This window comes from Littorina saxatilis, linkage group LG2 (genome assembly GCF_037325665.1).
Source record: "Littorina saxatilis isolate snail1 linkage group LG2, US_GU_Lsax_2.0, whole genome shotgun sequence".
Lineage (NCBI taxonomy): Eukaryota > Metazoa > Mollusca > Gastropoda > Littorinimorpha > Littorinidae > Littorina > Littorina saxatilis.
The window spans coordinates 52,768,703-52,787,882 of record NC_090246.1 but is presented as its reverse complement, the minus strand read 5'-3'; the positions used below and the strand labels follow the sequence as shown (position 1 = coordinate 52,787,882).

Sequence of the window (19,180 nt, the reverse complement as noted above, 5' to 3'; positions counted from 1 at the left end):
ACAAGTTATAGATACTGTGATGAAATGGGACACGGAAACATAGATTACTCCAGCGGAATACATAAATTGTGTCTGCGGAAATCCGCGGAAAAGTCCCACCCCTGAGATAGTGCCAATACAGTAATACAAGATATCATGGTCTGTGAGTGTGAACATGAGTTGCACAGAACATTGGTTCAGTGATGTAAAGGAGGAGGTTAGTATGCACTGTATTTGCACAAATATAGACGTACAACTTTTGCAGCAAAGAAAGAACACAGACACAAACTGACATGTAAGAGTTTAATTCCTGATACGATTCGATATCTATAATGGTAGAACAGTTATATCTTTCTTTCTTTCTTTATTTGGTGTTTAACGTCGTTTTCAACCGTTCAAGGTTATATCGCGACGGGGAGAGGGGATAGAGCCACTTGTCAATTGTTTCTTGTTCACAAAAGCACTAATCAAAAAATTGCTCCAGGGGCTTGCAACGTAGTACAATATATGACCTTACTGGGAGAATGCAAGTTTCCAGTACAAAGGACTTAACATTTCTTACATACTGCTTGACTAAAATCTTTACAAACATTGACTATATTCTATACAAGAAACACTTAACAAGGGTAAAAGGAGAAACAGAATCCGTTAGTCGCCTCTTACGACATGCTGTGGAGCATCGGGTAAATTCTTCCCCCTAACCCGCGGGGGGTAGAACAGTTATATAAACTGGCATTTGCACACAGCATCTCAAGTACATAAAATGTCCCGTTAAATCTCAACTTACATTTCTCATTCATGTCTTTGAAAGTGGTCATATCCACAGCCCCTATCTTCTATTTATTTTATGCAATGCACGGAATGAAAGTAACTCGACACTTTTACACAATAGCAGCATCTGCACAGCTTCACATACAATCTCTTTCACTCGCACAACACAAAGAAACATATAAATTTAAAACAATGCTTTCTGGGTCTACATTAAAGAAAAATAGCGGGTAGCCGACAAGACCTAATTCAGTACAAAATGTTAACTTCATTTCACCCTGTTCATTCTCTTAACTCATTTCTCATCAGCAAAATCAAACAAATATGTCATACAGTAATATACACAGAATAGCATGAACTTGACAATTTTCTATTCAAACATACATAAATCAACTTTCAAGAGTCTTGTTCCTATTACTGAACGAGAAACCAGCAACAGGAGTTGCGGCACACAGGTATTCCACTATCAAGTCAGCATCACCGGCTTCAGTTTTTGGACCCCCCTGGTACAGCCCCCATGCGTGTGGGGTCCTGCGAGGGGTAGTGCATCATGCCTGGACCGCCGTGACGAGGGGGCATACCTGGGGGTGGACGCATGGGCATCACGCCTGGCGGAGGGGGAGGCAGTCGCATTCCTGAAAGACAAAGAAGTACACTGTAAATCATGTGCCATCATTCTTATCCTTACCATCCTGATGAAGACAGTGCCAGGCTGACAACAATTTAAAAAAGAACTTACCAAAACTGAATGCTGTTGTGTGTTATTTTTGTTTTGAAGTAACAGGTTTTATATTAACATTTCCATTGGTATCATCTTAAGAAAAAAGATTTCAATAAATACAGTAAAATGCAAAGCTAAAAGTACATTGTAAAGTCAAAATTAGAGAAAAGACCAACACCAGCAATCTAAGACTTCTGTGAATGCTCCAGTTCACACCTCTTAGAGGAGACAGCAAGTTCTGTCACCGTAACAAACACAGAAGTGTCATACTTTGTCAAGGAGTTGGCTGTTTACTTTTTACTAGCATTGCTACTACACGTGATTTGTGAACACTAGACTGCTCCGGAAAAAAAGTCAACAAAGTAACACAGAAGATACATTTCTCAACAACAAAAAGGGAAGGAAGCTAGGTTGTTGTGTTAGAGAAAAGGCTCAGGTCAGACATCTTTTACGCACTCATCACAGATGCGCCATATAAATGTGCATATGCACGGCAGGGCACCAACATAAAATTGTGTGCGGGGGGATTCCTCTCAAATCAAACAAACAAACAGAACATGATGCAGCCTTGCATCTTTTAAAATCTTCTGAAGAAAACCAGGTTACAAGAGAAAAATCTTCATGCTTTTCAGGAAAAGTCAAAACGCAGAACAATACACACCTGGTGGGGGAGGGCCCCTGGGTGGCATCCCAAAGGGTGGAGGTGGGCCCATGGGAGGAGGTCCACGTGGGGGCATGCCTCTAGGAGGCATTGGAGGCATGTTGGGTGGAGGGCCTCCACCCAGGTTAAAGTAATTGTTGGACAACTCCTCTGGTGGCATGGGCAGAGCTGGAAGAAATAAAAACAAAACTCACTAATAAGCAAGAGTTTCATACATAAGACAAACATAATTTTTTCTTCTTTTACAGTTCACATGAGCAAGATATACATTTGTACAAAAGCCACTTTTTCCAGTGAAACACAACACAGAAACATCTTGCTTACTATCCTCTATTCCTGACTCATCCCTCTACTGAAAGCAGTGAGGCACACTGAATCTGGTCCCTGCATCTTTTCTTTATCATTAACAACTTACTTACTTACTGCCGATTATGCCGGTCGGCATGTAGGGCAGCAACGTATTATTCATAAAATCACAAACAAAAAAACTATCTAACTACAAATAGGTGGACAAACGTAAAGACATCTCTGTGAGGTTACATCAGTATTGGCAAACAGGTAACAAACAAACCCACACACAAAAATAAAGACATGCACGAATAGCTCACCACCAGGTAGACCAGGCACAGGTTCCAGAGGCACGTCACTCTCTGAAGTCTGGGGGCGAGGCGCCAACTGCTGTCCCTGTGAGCGTCCCCACTTGATGTTCAGGCGACGCCCGTTGATAATCAGCTTGTTGAACGACTTCTCTGACGCCGCCTCTGCTGAGGCCCGGATGGTGAACTGAACGAATGCACACTGCTGCTTGCTCACCACATTCACTGAGCGAATTTCGCCAAACTGGTAAAAGTGGTCCCTGAGAAATATGAAGGAAACATAAAGTTGACAAATGTATCTAGACAGGAGAAACAATGCCAATTTGTTTTTCTGAGAGAAAAGACTTGATGATCTAAAAGAGCATGCAGCCATCATTTTGAAAGGAAGGATATATAAAATGGTTTAATAAACAAATGAAGGTCATCTTCCACTTTTGGGGTGTTGCAGGTAGCTTTGTTTCCTCCTTGGGGATGAAGCTACCAGGGGAAGGGATTGTGTTGGAGGTGCGGGTAGAGGGGTAGCCCTCCCGGTGCTCCCCCTTGGACCTCCCTAGTCTAGGACCCTGGGTCTTCGCGAGGTGGCCATTGTGGCGTAATCCCTCCGGACTAGCATAACGTTTCCCTATCCCAAGACCGACCGTGCGTGGTCTATGACCACATCCTCTACGAGGTGACCCTATCAACTAGGCAGCGAAAGCCCCTAGGCGAAACACGGCGGATCTAGAGGAGAGAACCTCGATAAAAAATTTGAGCTGCCATGAAGACGGAGCATGTTGGCTGAGGACAGCGGGCAGACCTTCTGTGCCGACACCCATCTACAGGAGAAAACCAGGCATGCACGCATCAAACCCAACATGGCCATACAAACGGATATTCGACGGTATGGTGCTCATCCCGCGGATCGCCAGGCGGAGACAGCGCCGGGTCCCCAGCCTCATCTTCCACTTTAAAACCTGAAATAATGTTCATTATTTGCCCAAACCTCATCTGTGTGACTGTGAGGACATGTAACCGCATGATTACTGAAACTGAAAACAAACAAGGACATTTTCTGTGCATTGTGTGGGTATGCCTGTGTGCACATGTAGAGTTTCTGTTGCTCTGTTTCACTTGCATGTGGCAGTTCTTGTTCCGGCAAGCGAAGCAGGAATCTTACCTGAGTTCCTTCTCTCCAACCTTGTCCCCCAGGTTTCCCACATAGAGCGTGGTGACACTCTTGTCTTCAGGTGTCTCAAGCTTGGGCATGGAGTTGTAGCGACCCAGCAGTTTCTCTGCCACAGGGTCGTTGATCCCGTAGAATCGGTCCTTGATGTTCTGGTCAGCCAGAGGGTCGTCAGGGTCGGTGGGCTTTTCGTGTCTGCAGAGGAAGACAGCCAGGTTATCAGTTGTCACAGTTACATGTTGTTCCTTTCTTTTTCAAATGCCCTTTTCCACACACTCTTTACTACATGGTTAGGGTTGAGAAATGTTATTTATTTAAAAAATTATTTCTTACCCTTGGTGGAGAGCAGTTTATATCCAACAGACACCTACAGCAGAAAGAAGACAATATCTGGGTGTGACAGATGGACACCTTGAGTCCATTTCGACCCCTCTTCTTTTTTGTGCTTATTTGTACATTTAATCTTTCCCAAGAGCTCACCATTCTTCACATTTTTTATTCATAAATACTTAAAATAGATTTTGTCTGCTGAATCCTGCAAACTTGTTTTTCTTTTATTCACGGCATACCTGCCGTTCAGATGAAGTCTCTTCATGATTTTCTGCGTCAACTTCCTTTAAAACTAGTCACAGGTTCAATATACATAATGAATTGTAAAACTTAACAATAATTGCCCCCCCAAATCTGCTGGTATTTTCTGTCTCACAAGACCCACCTGTACGGACACTCTTCTCCACGCTTGCACTCTCCTTTGACCCAGAAGGAACAGATGTGAGGGCGATTGCGTTTGTAGTAGGGAGTGGTGCGGGCTAGCTTCAACAGCATGTCACTTGGGGCCTGGGCTTTACCAGCCAAAGCACCAACTGGTGAAATCCCGTCACTGTTAGCTATCTGAAAATAAAAAGAAATAGCAGTTACACCACAACATTCCTTTGTACAGACCATAATATTAATTACAAAATACTAATATTGTGCTGTAAGTTTTGGTTCCTTTTGGTTGTGATCGAACACCAAGAAACTAGCTAAACGTTACTGAACTTTCAACATTCTGTCTCACAAACTCATCCATACAACCGTTACATGCAGCCCAAACTTTTGAACTGGAATAAAAGCTAATGAAGTTTTAATGTACGAAGTAATTAGTGTTTACAGCCTTATTACAATCACTGCTTTAAATAGAACACACAAGCAAGGGTTCATGTTTCACAGTTGACATTGTTAACAATACTATGCAACTTTGGAAGTTCATAACACTCACCTCTCTTTCCATATTCTGTGTGTAGTACTCTTTGTTGACGTCAGATTTAGGCATGCTTTCTTGAAGCTTGAGAGCTTGGTCTCTCACTTGCACCGGTAAGCCTGAAAAGTAAAGATGTTTGCAAAACATTATGACTTTTTCACTTTGGACGTTTTCTTTTCAAATAAACTTGTAACGTTTCACGGATAATATTTAACAGGACAAACAAACTATGAGAACAGAACTAAAAATTAAAACATAAGGATATTAATATTAAGCACTACTTCAACTTGCTACAAAAGAAAAAAAAATCAATACAAAAAGTCTGTCATTTTCAATGACAATGTCACACATACACATTCTCTCTTAATTGGATCAAAGATAATCTGATCCTTTGCACTGCAGTTTAAAATAAAGTTATAGTTTCTTACCATATTCCAGATCTAGCAGACAAGTTTGACAAACGTTTCTGAGTTTGCTGCAAGTCTGACACACTTCTGTCTTCTTGAATCGCATGCGGGCACCTGGGCACCAGCGGAAGACAGTGAAAGGACGAGCACATGTTTTGCACTCCTTGCCGTACTTCTCCTTTGTCTTTTAGATCAAGAAAAAAACAAGATACACAGATTACAAAAAAGTCTGATACAGCTACAGTCATGTCAATCTATAATCCATCAAACTGCCATTGCACGACAACCTACCATTATCTTCTTCTTCTTCTTCTTCGTTCATGGGCTTAGACTCCCACGTTCACTCATGTTTTCAGCACGAGTGGATTTTTACGTGTATGACCGTTTTTACCCCGCCATTCAGGCAGCCATACTCCGATTTCGGGGGAGGCATGCTGGGTATTTTCGTGTTTCTATAACCCACCGAACTCTGACATGGATTACAGGATCTTTTCCGTGCGCACTTGGTCTTGTGCTTGCGTGTACACACGAAGGGGGTTAAGACACTAGCAGGTCTGTACATAAGTTGACCTGGGAGATCGGAAAAATCTCCACTCTTAATCCACCAGGCGGCAGCGACCGGGATTCGAACTCATGACCTCCCGATTTGGAGGCCGACGTCTTACCACCACGCCACTGCGCCCGTCAACCTACCATTATTAGACAGGGATGTTGCTTCAAATTCATACCTATAGGACAAATGTCCTAGCTCTTCAGCATCAATAGGACATTTGACCGCTTTCAGAAATTTCAATAGGACGTCAGAATTTTTTCATTTTCAAGAATGACGCTCGTTGTGTCACCCCCGGTATTTGACCCAAATGTAGCACAAGAAACGTGTTCAGCGTTTGTTGAACTTTGGCAGGCTTTAGTTTTAGTTTTCGGTGGCATAACTCAGTGCGCTTCGTCAAAATGTCTCGAACTGAAAGGAAAAGCAGACACAAGACTTAGTCAGTTGGAGTTGTCTCCCATACTCCTAACTTTAATGTGCTGCAGACGGGTGTCACCCAAACGCAAGATCCGCACTGCACAACTTCAGTGCACCTGTACGCGAGAGTGCTTGGTCGCTTTTTGAAAATGTGTATCTTGAAAGGAACATTAACGAATATCGCGCTGTCCGAAGGAATTGAGTTCTTATCGGACAATGCCAGCGCTCAGCTCAAAACAATAGGACATCTGACCGCCATGCGGCTATGTGAATCGGACATTTGAGCCTCTTAATTGGTCTATGTCAGATGTCCGACGCCTAACGACATTCCTGTTAGATATGGCTATTTAATATCAAATTAAAATAAAATAGTAAAATCAGTATTCATGAAGTAAAATCAGATAACATGTTAGTTGTTACTTGAAATAGAAGTGTTTTCATATGAGTTATACTTGTAGAAACTTTAAGTTATAACTAAGTTATACTTATACCTATAATGTTCACTGTGTACTCAACACATAAATTATGAATGACACAGAAAATTAACTTCTACATGTAATTTTAAAACTTCTCTACATGTATTTTTTAAAAACAAAAAATACTTACCATCCTGATGTAAGGATTGTCCCCCAGGCATGTCTGACAAAGAATGGGAAACTCCTGAAAGAACAAAGTATATATGTGCACGTCCATGATTGATACTGGGTAACATGTATACACAATCAGTGAGTGACTAACTTTGCTGGTCTTTAAACTTGCTCTCACAAAGCCTTGGACTCAGTTGATAGTTTCACGTGATGCATGACAACTTTGTCTGATGAAATAAAACGTGTTTGCAAAAAAAGTTGTGTTTGTGAAATTTTTTAATATATTTGTTTATCGAAGCATGGTCTCAAAATGGTGCTTGAAAGTGGGACATGAACAAAGCTTCTCGCTTCTATGCACTTGTATTTTTGTTAGAAACACCAAAGATCATTTGTTGGGGCACATGATTTTAGGTTGGGACACATTTTTCCAATGAAAACTTTATTCGCATTTGGGCGAGTAGATGAACATTTCTACTCGTCAGTTACATATGTTTCTACTCGCCATGGCGAGTAAAATACTCGCCACTTTCAGGGCTGCAATGTGTTATGGATGTCCTGTCTCAGAAAATAAATGTCCACCTCAGTGATGTTCCGAGGCGTCGGTCATCGGTCATACACCGATTTAAGTTGTAAAATGACCGATTGCAAACACCTCTGTCCCGTCAAATGTCCGATCCGATCGCGAAGTCAGCGGTCATTGTCCGATAGTATTACGTCCAGAGAGGTCACTGCAAGAAGAATCTGTACAAACTGAAGTATCAAACCCCGTTAAAACGAGTTAGAATCGAGTCCTACTTGAAGTGACTGAACTTGAATTTTCACTCTTGGTCGAACAATAACACAAGGGACGCAACTCTCGACCGAACAATATTACAAGAGCCACAACTCTCGCTATTTTTGACAGCGACACGTTTCTTCCGCCGCCACATTTCTGCAAAAATGCCGCCGAAGAAAAAGGTTTGCGTGGGAAAAGGGCAGACACTTTTGAGTGGCTTTGTTAAAAAAAAAAGGACGACACGGACAGTCAAGTTGCAGGGCCTTCGGCCCCGTCGGAGACTGAAGCCTCAGAAGGTGAGCCAATAGATCTACAACCTCAGGAAGAGACGCAGGAAGAGACGCAAGAAACGAAAGTAGGGGCGACCAGAAAGTTTGTGCAGAGCTGGTTTTCTATGTTCCCTTGGCTCAGCTACAGCAAAGAAAAAGAACTGATGTTCTGCACCATCTGTCAGGATGGCGTTGCCTCAAACTCGTTCACCGTTGGTTGCAGCAACTTTCGCAAATCCGTGTGTGTGTGTGTGTGTGTGTGTGTGTGTGTGTGTGTGTGTGTGTGTGTGTGTGTGTGTGTCAGTGTGTGTGAAAGATCACTTATGACATTCTGAAGCATGTGTCTGTGTGTGTGTGAAAGTAACCATACTGAACACTGTTGCATTTAAAATATTAAAATAAATTTAGAACTGTTCAGTTTTTATTTACCTTTATTCATATATTCTCAGTCATCTAAAAAGGTAAGGTGCCATGATTGGCTCGCTTGATCTGAATGTCCTATTGTTTTTTTGTAGTCAGGACATGATGTCCTATTAGTTTTTTGATTCAGGACATTTTGTCCTGTTGCCCTCCAGTCCTGGGAACATCACTGCACCTGCCCAAAAGGCAAAATGAATTTGATTTTTTACTATGTTTAGCTGGACCAACACCTGCAACAGTGCGTTACATGTCCTTACACCCCACCAAGGTTCTGTGCGACCCCTAGACACTAGCCTCCTCGATTTAACCGAATAGACATTAAATAAACACGTTAAAAAATACAGTGGATACATAAAACAGAAAGACTTACCGAATCTTCCCAGTTTTGTCGGTTGTACGTATTTGCACCTTTGGAAGTCGCCATCTTTGCAATAATGTCTAATATCTATTTACAGAATATTCTTAGAACAGAATGACAGTGCTCTGCTAAAGGAATCAATTAGTAACAGCGGCGGTTTGTAACACACAGTTGAAGTTATCTCTGTCCACTGGAAAAATGAAACAAATCTGCACTTCTGTATCCTCAAATGCTTGTAATAACGTTCTACGATCTCATTTAATAATTACTATTTGTAGAAACTCTGGTATAAAGACAAACTTATAGTGGACGAGAACTGAAAAAAATATGAACATATTATAGTAAATTAAGATAACTGTATGGTTTCAAAAACGTACATAAGCCAAAATATATTCTGGAATTGTAGAATGACTAATATTTAAAGTAGATATACAATTTTAGATTTTTAGAGATTTCGGCAAATTTTCGCTCCCATCTTTTACACCATTGTTTATGGTCTGACTAAATACTACGCGACCGCACGCGGCCTTGCACTACCTTGCACTATCAAACTAAAGCATGTAGGGGAAGGGCCCCTAATATGGACCACTTTTTGTTTCATGCTGATAACTAGCTTGTTTTCTTGCGAAGAAGTTTCTTTTTGTGTTTGGTAGTCCTTCTCTCTTAGGTTAACCGTTAGGCCTAATTATAGTGAAATAGCTTTGATAGACAAAAAACTAAATACAGAAAAAAAACACAAAGGGTCCGTATTAGGAGCCTTGGCGCCTAATATGGACCAGTGAAGCGGCCTTCACGAATCACTGTCAAAAGCGCCCTACCCTGATAGCATGCTAACGTTAATTTAACGTTAATTTAACGTTTGCATGGTTAGATTTTGGTTTACGGTTAGCATTAAACGTTAAATCAACGTTAAATTAACGTTAGCAGAAAAACGGTTATAAAGCAAACGTTAAATTAACGTTAAATTAACGTTAACAAGCAAACCGTTTTCATGGCAAACCTTTTTTAAACGTTAATTTAACGTTTGCCTGAAAACCAATATAAAACGGTTTGCATTGAAACGTTAAAATAACGTTAAATAAACGTTGACACATAACCGTTCAATATCAAACCATTTTTTAACGTTAATTTAACGTTTGCCTGAAAACCAATATAAAACGGTTTGCATTGAAACGTTAAAATAACGTTAAATAAACGTTAGCACATAACCGTTCAATATCAAACCATATTTAAACGTTAATTTAACGTTTGGTCGAAAACAATTAAAAAACGGTTTGCACTGAAACGTTAAAAAAACGTTAAATAAACGTTGACACATAACCGTTCAAAATCAAACCAATTTCAAACGTTAATTTAACGTTTGCCCGAAAACAATTAAAAAACGGTTTGCACTGAAACGTTAAAAAAAACGTTAAATAAACGTTGACACATAACCGTTCAAAATCAAAGCAAAATCAAAAAAAAAAAAAAAAAAAAAAAAGTTATTGTTGTGGTGGCAACAACTTGAACAAGAAACTTTTTTTTTTTAAATGTCAAAAATTTTTTTTTTTTTTAAATATAATTTTTTTTTAATTGACATATATATCAAAAACAAACCTTTCAAAAAAATGTATTTGTTAAAAAAAAAAAAATTAAAAAAAAACATAATGTAACGTTAAATTAACGTTAGTTTTATGCTTTATGGCTACGTTTCTTTCACGTTTTATGGCGAACCTTAAATTAACGTTAGATTTAGGTTAGTTTACTCATCAAGATAAACGTTAAATTAACGTTAACATTAAACGTTAATTTAACCAAAATAAAACCATAATATAACGTTAAATTAACGTTAATTTAACGTTTACCGCTAATGTCAATTTGACCAAAATAAAAGTATAATACAACTGCTGTTTGAATGTATTTTTCACGTTGAGTGCTAACATTAAAAAGAACCCCCAAAAACATAATCAAACAAATCATAAGGAAAATAATTGTATTTAAATTTTTTTTTTGCTTTGTAATTTTTTTTTCTTATTTGAAGATGCATTTCCCATAATCTTTTCTGTCTGCTGTTGTTGTAGTGTTTGTTATATATGTAGCTAAAACCGTGTTAAAAAAAGACAAGCAAACACCAACAAATCAAAGTTTGAAAAAGGTTTTTGGTGAGAATGGTTAACTTTGCAGCTAACGCTATTTTATCTTGTTGTATTACTTAATCCGGAGAGCATGCAGGCTGTTGATTTTTGATCTCTGTCTCATTGGAAGGATGGTACTGGCCAGGTCTCATATTTTGAGCCAAACAGTGTACATGCTAACATAAAACAAAACAAAAGACAAATAAATAAAACCATTAGAAACATGTTTTGAGAATATGTTCTAAACATTTATTCATCATTCCCTGATATTTCCACAATATAAAAAATAAAAAATACACAACCATGATGAAAATGTCAAAAGTTGAATCAGTTCTAAAGTTTCTAGAAGTGAGTTTGGATATATCACACTTTTAGGTTCTGTACCTAGAAATTTACCAATTCTATTCCATCTTTTGGGTTTAAAAAAGTCTTTGCAGATATATATTATACATCTGAAATGATGCCAGAAGAGACAAGGAAATATGAGGTTATTTGCAACACCACCAGCAGAGGAAGAAGTCGCTCACTTTGCAGCAGCAGATAAAAAGAATTGTTGAATTTGAAGCAGGAGCAGACACAGAAGTTGTTGAATGTGTAGTATCTGCAGCAGACAAAGAAGTTGTTGAATTTACAGCAGACGATATATTTGTTAAATCTGCAGCAGCACACAAAGAAGTCATTCACTTTGCAGCAGCTCCAGACAACAAGAATTGTTGAGTTTTAAGCAGGAGCAGACACAGAAGTTGTTAAGTTTGCAGCAGGAGCAGCGGCAGACAAAAAAAGTTCTTGAATTTGCAGCAGACGATATACTTGTTAAATCTGCAGCAGCAAACAAAGAAGTCATTCACTTTGCAGCAGCTCCAGACAACAAGAATTGTTGAATTTTAAACAGGAGCAGACACAGAAGTTGTTAAGTTTGCAGCACCAGCAGACAAAGAAGTTGTTGAATTTGCAGCAGACGATATATTTGTAAAATCTGCAGCAGTAGCCATGGAAAAAGTTGTTGATACAACCAGTGCAGACGATGACATGTCTGCAATAGGCGACTTTGAAGATCTGCTCCACATGCTATGACACCTGCAAAGACAAAGAATGCAACAATCTTAAAACAAAGAATTCAGTGTTATTTCAGAACTTCAGTGTAAACACTATAATTATGTCTTCTTTGTTGGTGTTCTTTGCTGTTCTTTGCTGAACATAGAACTGAAGGTAAATAAGGTTTAAATTGTCTTTGCATTATGCCAATATTGTTGAATTTACTTCTGTGAATTTGCTAACTTTGATAGCATCATTGTGTGTTTGAATGAAATGCTCTATGTCAATGCTGCCTGGCACGGATAACAGCCCTACCAACCCGTCCACCTACACCCCCACCCCACCCACACACACTCACACAGAACACCTTCCAACAAAATTTTCCCCAGACTAAGACAATAGAATGTCAGTTGGACCTTGACTAAAAATATGCATAGGTAAAGATGTCCCAGCTACAACAAATTGTTCTGTCGGAAGACCTCCAACATGCCGAAATGATGTGATGGCCGACCAGCCAAGGATTAGAACAATGCGTCATATAATATCAGCATGTATCAATGACCCTAGGCTGAGGCCTGACAATAACACTGCCTTCTCTCAAATATGATTTTCTGTTATAAATATAATAATATGACTGCTGGAACATTCTGATTCATCTTAGCGTTAAACAAGGATTTTACCTGCAAACACACACACACACACACACACACACACACAGTGACACACACTTACTTGGCCTCAACAGCCAGAATGTCGGGGTTGTACCTTGTAGTTTACATCCCTGTGAATGCTTTCTGTTCCATCCTCATGGTAATTCCTCCCACCCTGCAATGAAAATTGAAAGCATTGATGTGTGAATTGCATTAATTACAATAGTCTAAACACACTCAAATCTTTACTTGTTAATGAAGACAGAGAGATAGAGAGTGGGAATAGAGTGGGGGGAGGGGAGAGAGCAGTTGTCAATCAAACCTTGTTTTAAAAATTTAACTTTTATTTTTAAGTGTCTTTGAATAGATCATTTTCGAAAATAACTCCCCATGCCTCTCCTGAGATCTCTTATTTACTGTACAGTTATGCATTTGACCTGAAGCTGTAAGATTGAACAGTAAGTGCCCTGCGTGCACATGTGTGGAAAGTATCAGATTGAGAGAGAGAGAAAGTCTCAGATTGAGAGAGAGAGAGTAACAGACAGACAAAGACAGAGAGAGAGACTGAAACTGAGAAAGAGACAGAAGGCAGGAAAGAAAGAGAGAGAAATCCACCTTTCCAATCGTTATGCATGATATTGCTTTGATATTTGTGACTCGTATGAAAAATAAGTCAACAATCACAATGCCAACGGATCGTGAACTATGAATTTACAACAGCACAGTTCAACATTACCTGAATTTCTTCCTGCTGAAAGTTCCATTTGCCATTCGCCTCAGCGTCACAAGATCTGTATTACTATTAGTCCTGATATATGCTGAAGTGTAGCATGTTATCTTATACATGTGTCAGCAGTCACACTGGCTTTGAAGTTGCTAGCGTTTTAAAAACTGTTACAGAAACTTTTTTTAATTTCGATTCCACTGTGAAAGGTTGAGACTGAGAGTACTGTCCCTTGGCGATCAAGGGAGGTCACTCAGAATTTTCGTTCCTAGTTATCGAACTTGGACGTAACGGCACGTTGTCAACAAATGCGTTGGGAAGATTGAAAACTGGCAGTTGCAAGAGCACTATGTGATACACCAACAGAAACGAACCAGACTGGACAGTCCAATACTAAGACCGAAGGCGCAAGACATAATTACTGGACTGGTTTCAAGAGTTTTACAAACTTTGAGTGAGTATTGCCTCAGTGAACTTGGAAGATATAGATTTGCTAATTATTGAGACTTTTTCTTTTTTATTATGTATTTTTCTTGGAATATAAGACTAAAAAGTGTGTTTGTTTCTTATGTGTGTGTGTGTTTGTGTGTGTGTGTGTGTGTCACTGTGTGTGTGTCACCGTGTGTGTGTGTGTTTAGGTGTTTGCTGTTTTTCTTTATTGTTGTTGTTGCCTGAAATGGTGATTTGAACTAAGAATCTATTCCTTTTATGATTCTGTTGTGCATAATAAATAGCTTTTATTCTTTCAGATTTATAGTTATACCACAAAAAAAACTGTCTGCATTTGGTGGGGAGGTGCCTTAACTGGTCAAAAAAAAAGTGAGCCGATTGATGGCATGGCCGTTCATCGCATTTGGATGGTAAAAAGCAAAACCAGTTTCCATTCTTCAACAAGCTGAAGGTTTGCATTGGAAAACAGTAAGTGTTTTTTTTAAATGAGTTTTCAATGTAACTGACAGAACAATTTGTTGTATAATTATTATAATCAGTTGTGTAATGCTTGCAAAACATACAGTCACATGTACACACGCATCCCCCACCCCACCCCACCCCTTTCCACATATACACACACACACACATGTACACACGCATCCCCCACCCCACCCCACCCCTTTCCACATATACACACACACACACACACACAAACTCCAATTTGAACTGTTCCTGTTTCAGTGGTGGACCTTTCTGGTGACCTGTAATTACTCAACTGTCAGTTGGAACATATTAGGGAAAATAATCTATCATTGTGCTTTTGTACATTTGTTGGTTAAATCAGAATTACTTACAATTCTGTTTCCAGTCCTTTGTGCAAATTCGTATTAATTGGACATTATTTCTTTCAGATGAAAAAATCCTGTCTACAATCGGAGATGGGGGTGGCAATGGGAGGGGGCCACAGTCTGAAGGATGGCTGTACCAAAGCATGCAGTTGGAAGGGGACAACCCATCAAGGTTTACAATTATCAGCTTTGAAAACAGTGAGTACAATTTGGTACATGTATAATTATTGTTGTCAGTTGTTTATTGCTTGTAACAGACCCCCCCCCACACACACACACACACACACACACACACACACACACACACACACACACACACACACACACACACACTCATAAATTCAATATCAACCGTTTCTGTTTCAGTGATGGACTGGTATGATGAACTTTTCTGTTTTTAATAACATTTAGGAAAACATGTTGTCATTCTGTGCTTGTTTGTTTTTGTGATAACTGAGAATCCTTGTTCTCATTCCTGTGCACATGTATTTATATTGATTTTTATTCGCTCAGATAACAAGCAAGTCTGCAATTGGTGGGGAGGTGTCTGGACTGGTGGGAAGACTGATGAGTTCATTGATGACAGATGATTGTACCAAAATTATTCAATCGGAAGAGGGAAAAAACATCGAAGTTTCCGTTGTCTGTGCTGAAAGTTCACACTGTTGACCAGTAAGTGAATTGTTTAAATCAGTGTCGTCTTTTTTGAGTCACTTGAGAAAAAGTGACTCTATGTAATCGGTCAGTGTTAGTCTGTCCGGCCGTCCGTCCGTCCGTAGACACCACCTTAACGTTGGACTTTTCTCGGAAACTATCAAAGCGATCGGGCTCATATTTTGTGTTTAGTCGTGACCTCCAATGACCTCTACACTTTAACGATGGTTTCGTTGACCTTTGACCTTTTTCAAGGTCACAGGTCAGCGTCAAAGGAAAAATTAGACATTTTATATCTTTGACAAAGTTCATCGGATGTGATTGAAACTTTGTAGGATTATTCTTTAGATCAAAGTTTTTACATCTGTAGCCTTTTACGAACGTTATCAGAAAAACAAGGGAGATAACTAGCCTTTTCTGTTCGGCAACACACAACTTAACGTTGGGCTTTTCTCGGAAACTATAAAAGTGACCGGGCTCAAATTTTATGTGAACGTGACTCCCAGTGACCTCTACACTTTGACGTCTGCTTTGGTGACCTTTGACCTTTTTCAAGGTCACAGGTATGTCTTGAAGGAAAAAAATTGAAATATCATATCTCTGAAACTATTCATCGGATTTGATTCAAACTTTATAGGATTATTCTTTACATCAAATTATTTACATCTGTAGCTTTTTACAAACGTTATCGGAAACACAGGGGAGATAACTAGCCTTTCCTGTTCGTCAACACACAACTTAACGTTGGGCTTTTCTCGTAAACTATAAAAGTGACACAGCTCTAAGAGTAACAAATGTTAGTGTGTCTACTGTTAATATGATTGCTTCGAAAAAAAATTAATGATGCTAGTTTATGTGAATTAAGTTATTAATGGGGTTTGTTTATGTGAGATTAATGAGAGTATTTTTAATGCCAAGGTAAATATTTTGTTGCTCGATCCATGCAATCTCATTCTTCAGGAATGCATTGTGTTGTGAATAGCAATTTCTTCCTGTCCATCTGATGCCTCATATAATATTCAGAACTGCGAAAGTGACTCGATCGAGCGTTTGCTCTTCTTGTTTTCTGTGGTGCTTAATTTCAATATCAGTTGTGTAATGCTTGCAACACACACAATCTCTCTCTCTCTCTTTCTCTCTGTTTCTTTCTCTGTTGTTACAAATTGGGCTGAGACTTTTGATTTTGCATATGTGGACTTGCGCCTGTGTGTGTGTGTGTGTGTGCGCTTGTGTGCCTGTGTGTGTGTGTGCCTGTGTGTGTGTGTGTGTCTGTGTGTGTATACATTGGTGTGTTTCTTAGTACATGTATTGTATGTGTTTGTTACTGCTAATGTGTGTGAATGTGTGTTTGTTGTACTACGTTGCAAGCCCCTGAAGCAATTTTTTGATTAGTGCTTTTGTGAACAAGAAACAATTGACAAGTGGCTCTATCCCATCTCCCCCCCTTTCCCCGTCGCGATATAACCTCCGTGGTTGAAAACGACGTTAAACACCAAATAAAGAAAGAAAGAAAGATGTGTGTTTGTAAGTGTATATTTGTGTCAGTGTATGTGTCTGTTAGTGTGTGTTGGTGTTAGTGTGTGTGTGTGTGATTTAGTTTGTAATCCCAGCCATTGACTAAGGACCGTGTGTGATTTAGTTTGTAATCCCAGCCATTGACTAAGAACCATTTTTCCTTCTCTATCCCAGGTTGGTATCCTGCATAAGATTATGACCACTTCAAAGTCAGGGAGCTGGGCCTGGCCACATAGTTCAAGCAGAAGTTGAACTACTCCCTCACCATTACCATCATCATATTCTGTGAGGTGGACTTCACCTACGACCAGAAGTTTGACCAGCGTCAAAGAGCGAGTGCAGGCAGCTGCCAGTGCTACAGGACATCATTGCGCGCCATCTCACTAACAAGATTCAACACCTTTGCTGACCCACAGCTTCTGAATGCTGTGTTTGCAAAGCAGCCCGGCATCAAGCCTCATTTACATGGGTGCCATCATTCAGGACTAACACCAACAGTTCATAAACAAATATTCACTGTGCACACACGTTTGGCAAAGTGGAGCAGAAAACTTGCAGTCTTGCTGCTTGTTAATTTTTATTCATCGATGATTGTTTTTCATCTAGCTACTCCACAAAATATGTTAATATCTTTTGTGATAGCAAGAATTTTAATGAAATGAAGCAGAGCGCTATTTTAATATCTGAGAAACAAAGGGACGTAATTGCTCTGCTATTTGACATGTGCAACAAGAGTAAGTGAGATTATGTGGAAGCAATTTTCTTGGCACCTGTGAGAATAACACGCTTTTGAATGAACAAAAGACTTTACATGCATGTCGCACGTGTATGCATTAATAGCGCTTACATCCCTTCGTTTCTCATATTTTGTGCTACTGACTTGCTTGTATTACTAGAGACATCCAGGTTTGCCTTCGTCAAAAGTTCGTGAGTTCCGATCTTCGCGAGTTTGTTGAAGTGGTGACGTCACATCCCGTCACGGTCACCACTTTCCAATTTCGGTCCAGATCTACGCGAAATTCTTCGTGCGCGTTCGTCTGTTTTTGGATTAAAAACAATCTCTGAAAATTACAAATATAAAAATTATGATCAAAATTAAATTTCCGAAATCGATTTAAAAACTATTTCATCTTATCCTTGTCGGTTCCTGATTCCAAAAACATATAGATATGATATGTTTGGATTAAAAACACGCTCAGAAAGTTAAAACGAAGAGAGGTACAGTAAAGCGTGCTATGAAGCACAGCGCAACCGCTGCCGCGCCAAACAGGCTCGTCACTTTCACTGCGTTTTGCACTCGCGGCGGACTACGTTCAGTTTCATTCTGTGAGTTCCACAGCTTGACTAAATGTTGTAATTTCGCCTTATGCGACTTATTGTTTATGTGTATGTATGGATGTGCGTGTCTGTGTGTGTGAATGCATATGCGTGTGTGTATTTGTGTGCATGTGTGTGTAAATATGTGTTGAGGGAGGGGGGACGTATGCGTTTGGTTTCATAATATTTTCATACGAATCACTATCGCCAATCGATCGATGTAAAAAAGAAAAAAAAAAAACACGCACTTTTTTGTTTCTTGTTATAGTTTGATCGTGTAGATCAGACACTTGGCCACAAATAACACCTGTTTAAAAAAAAAATCATCACGTCGATTCCGTGCGAATAAGCTTTTGCCAAACAACACCGTCTAAGTGATCTTTGCTCATTTATTTTAGTCTTAAACGCTTTGGCGAATAATTCTAATTAAATGGTGCTGTTGAGAAATGAATTTCCTCCACAAATGTTATTTTTTTGTATTTTTGTTTGCATTTTTACGATTTTCTCAGCATGTTGAAGACACGTTTGCCTGCAATCACGATTCGCTTGACCCCTACCCTGTTTAACACAACTTATGAACAAGTAAACGATAAAAACAATTAAATACTATGCACTTGTCGTACAGCCAGTAAATTATCCTCTACAAATCTGTTTTTCTTTTTGATTTATCTTATCTGGTTCATATTTGACGACAATTTGAAAATGACGAAAAATCACTCGCAACCGCGGGCGCGAATGAGTTGCGTTTCTTTCGCGGGGGACTGTACAGGTAATCGTCAGAATTAGGTATGAACAGTTGAACCCCACCACCACCACCCCCCAAAAAATAAAACATTTTTACCATTTACAGTCAATGTGGGGATGCTCAGCTGACCCCTCCCAGTGTGGGGAATTCTTATTTTACTCCTAGGACACCACGCATGGCGGCCTTGTCTTGGAAGCAGTATTGAACACTTCTCTTCTTTGTCTTAGGGTTGTCTG

General features: G+C 39.5%; 1 protein-coding gene and 2 long non-coding RNA genes across 3 annotated transcripts; 1 reads left to right on the top strand and 2 right to left on the bottom strand.

Moving 5' to 3' along the window:
- Positions 1 to 268: 268 nt before the first annotated feature.
- LOC138959217 (pre-mRNA-splicing factor RBM22-like) lies at positions 269 to 9,058 on the bottom strand. Its single transcript, XM_070330611.1, has 9 exons — positions 8,923 to 9,058; positions 7,108 to 7,161; positions 5,556 to 5,718; positions 5,146 to 5,246; positions 4,603 to 4,778; positions 3,882 to 4,082; positions 2,738 to 2,985; positions 2,130 to 2,297; positions 269 to 1,382 (listed from the first exon to the last, which is right to left on the bottom strand). The coding sequence occupies exons 1-9, from the start codon at positions 8,974 to 8,976 to the stop codon at positions 1,234 to 1,236; spliced, it is 1,314 nt and encodes a 437-aa protein (XP_070186712.1). The 5' UTR covers positions 8,977 to 9,058; the 3' UTR covers positions 269 to 1,233.
- A 2,071-nt stretch (positions 9,059 to 11,129) lies between these two features.
- Positions 11,130 to 13,585, bottom strand: LOC138959215 (uncharacterized). The gene is made up of 3 exons (XR_011453660.1): positions 13,446 to 13,585; positions 12,792 to 12,884; positions 11,130 to 12,101 (listed from the first exon to the last, which is right to left on the bottom strand). It is a non-coding gene; the product is annotated as an uncharacterized lncRNA (long non-coding RNA).
- A 162-nt stretch (positions 13,586 to 13,747) lies between these two features.
- On the top strand, positions 13,748 to 17,914 carry LOC138959216 (uncharacterized). Its single transcript, XR_011453661.1, has 5 exons — positions 13,748 to 13,887; positions 14,183 to 14,351; positions 14,777 to 14,911; positions 15,227 to 15,385; positions 17,057 to 17,914. It is a non-coding gene; the product is annotated as an uncharacterized lncRNA (long non-coding RNA).
- The last annotated feature ends 1,266 nt before the right edge of the window (positions 17,915 to 19,180 follow it).

What these genes read in the sequence shown, in the direction of transcription:
- LOC138959217 (XM_070330611.1), bottom strand. Translation starts at nt 8,976, where the DNA reads ATGGCGACTTCCAAAGGTGCAAATACGTACAACCGACAAAACTGGGAA. An exon ending in TCTGCTAGATCTGGAATATG is followed by an intron (nt 5,247 to 5,555) that starts GTAAGAAACTAT and finishes TTTACTTTTCAG; the next exon opens with GCTTACCGGTGCAAGTGAGA. An exon ending in CACAGAATATGGAAAGAGAG is followed by an intron (nt 4,779 to 5,145) that starts GTGAGTGTTATG and finishes TTTTATTTTCAG; the next exon opens with ATAGCTAACAGTGACGGGAT.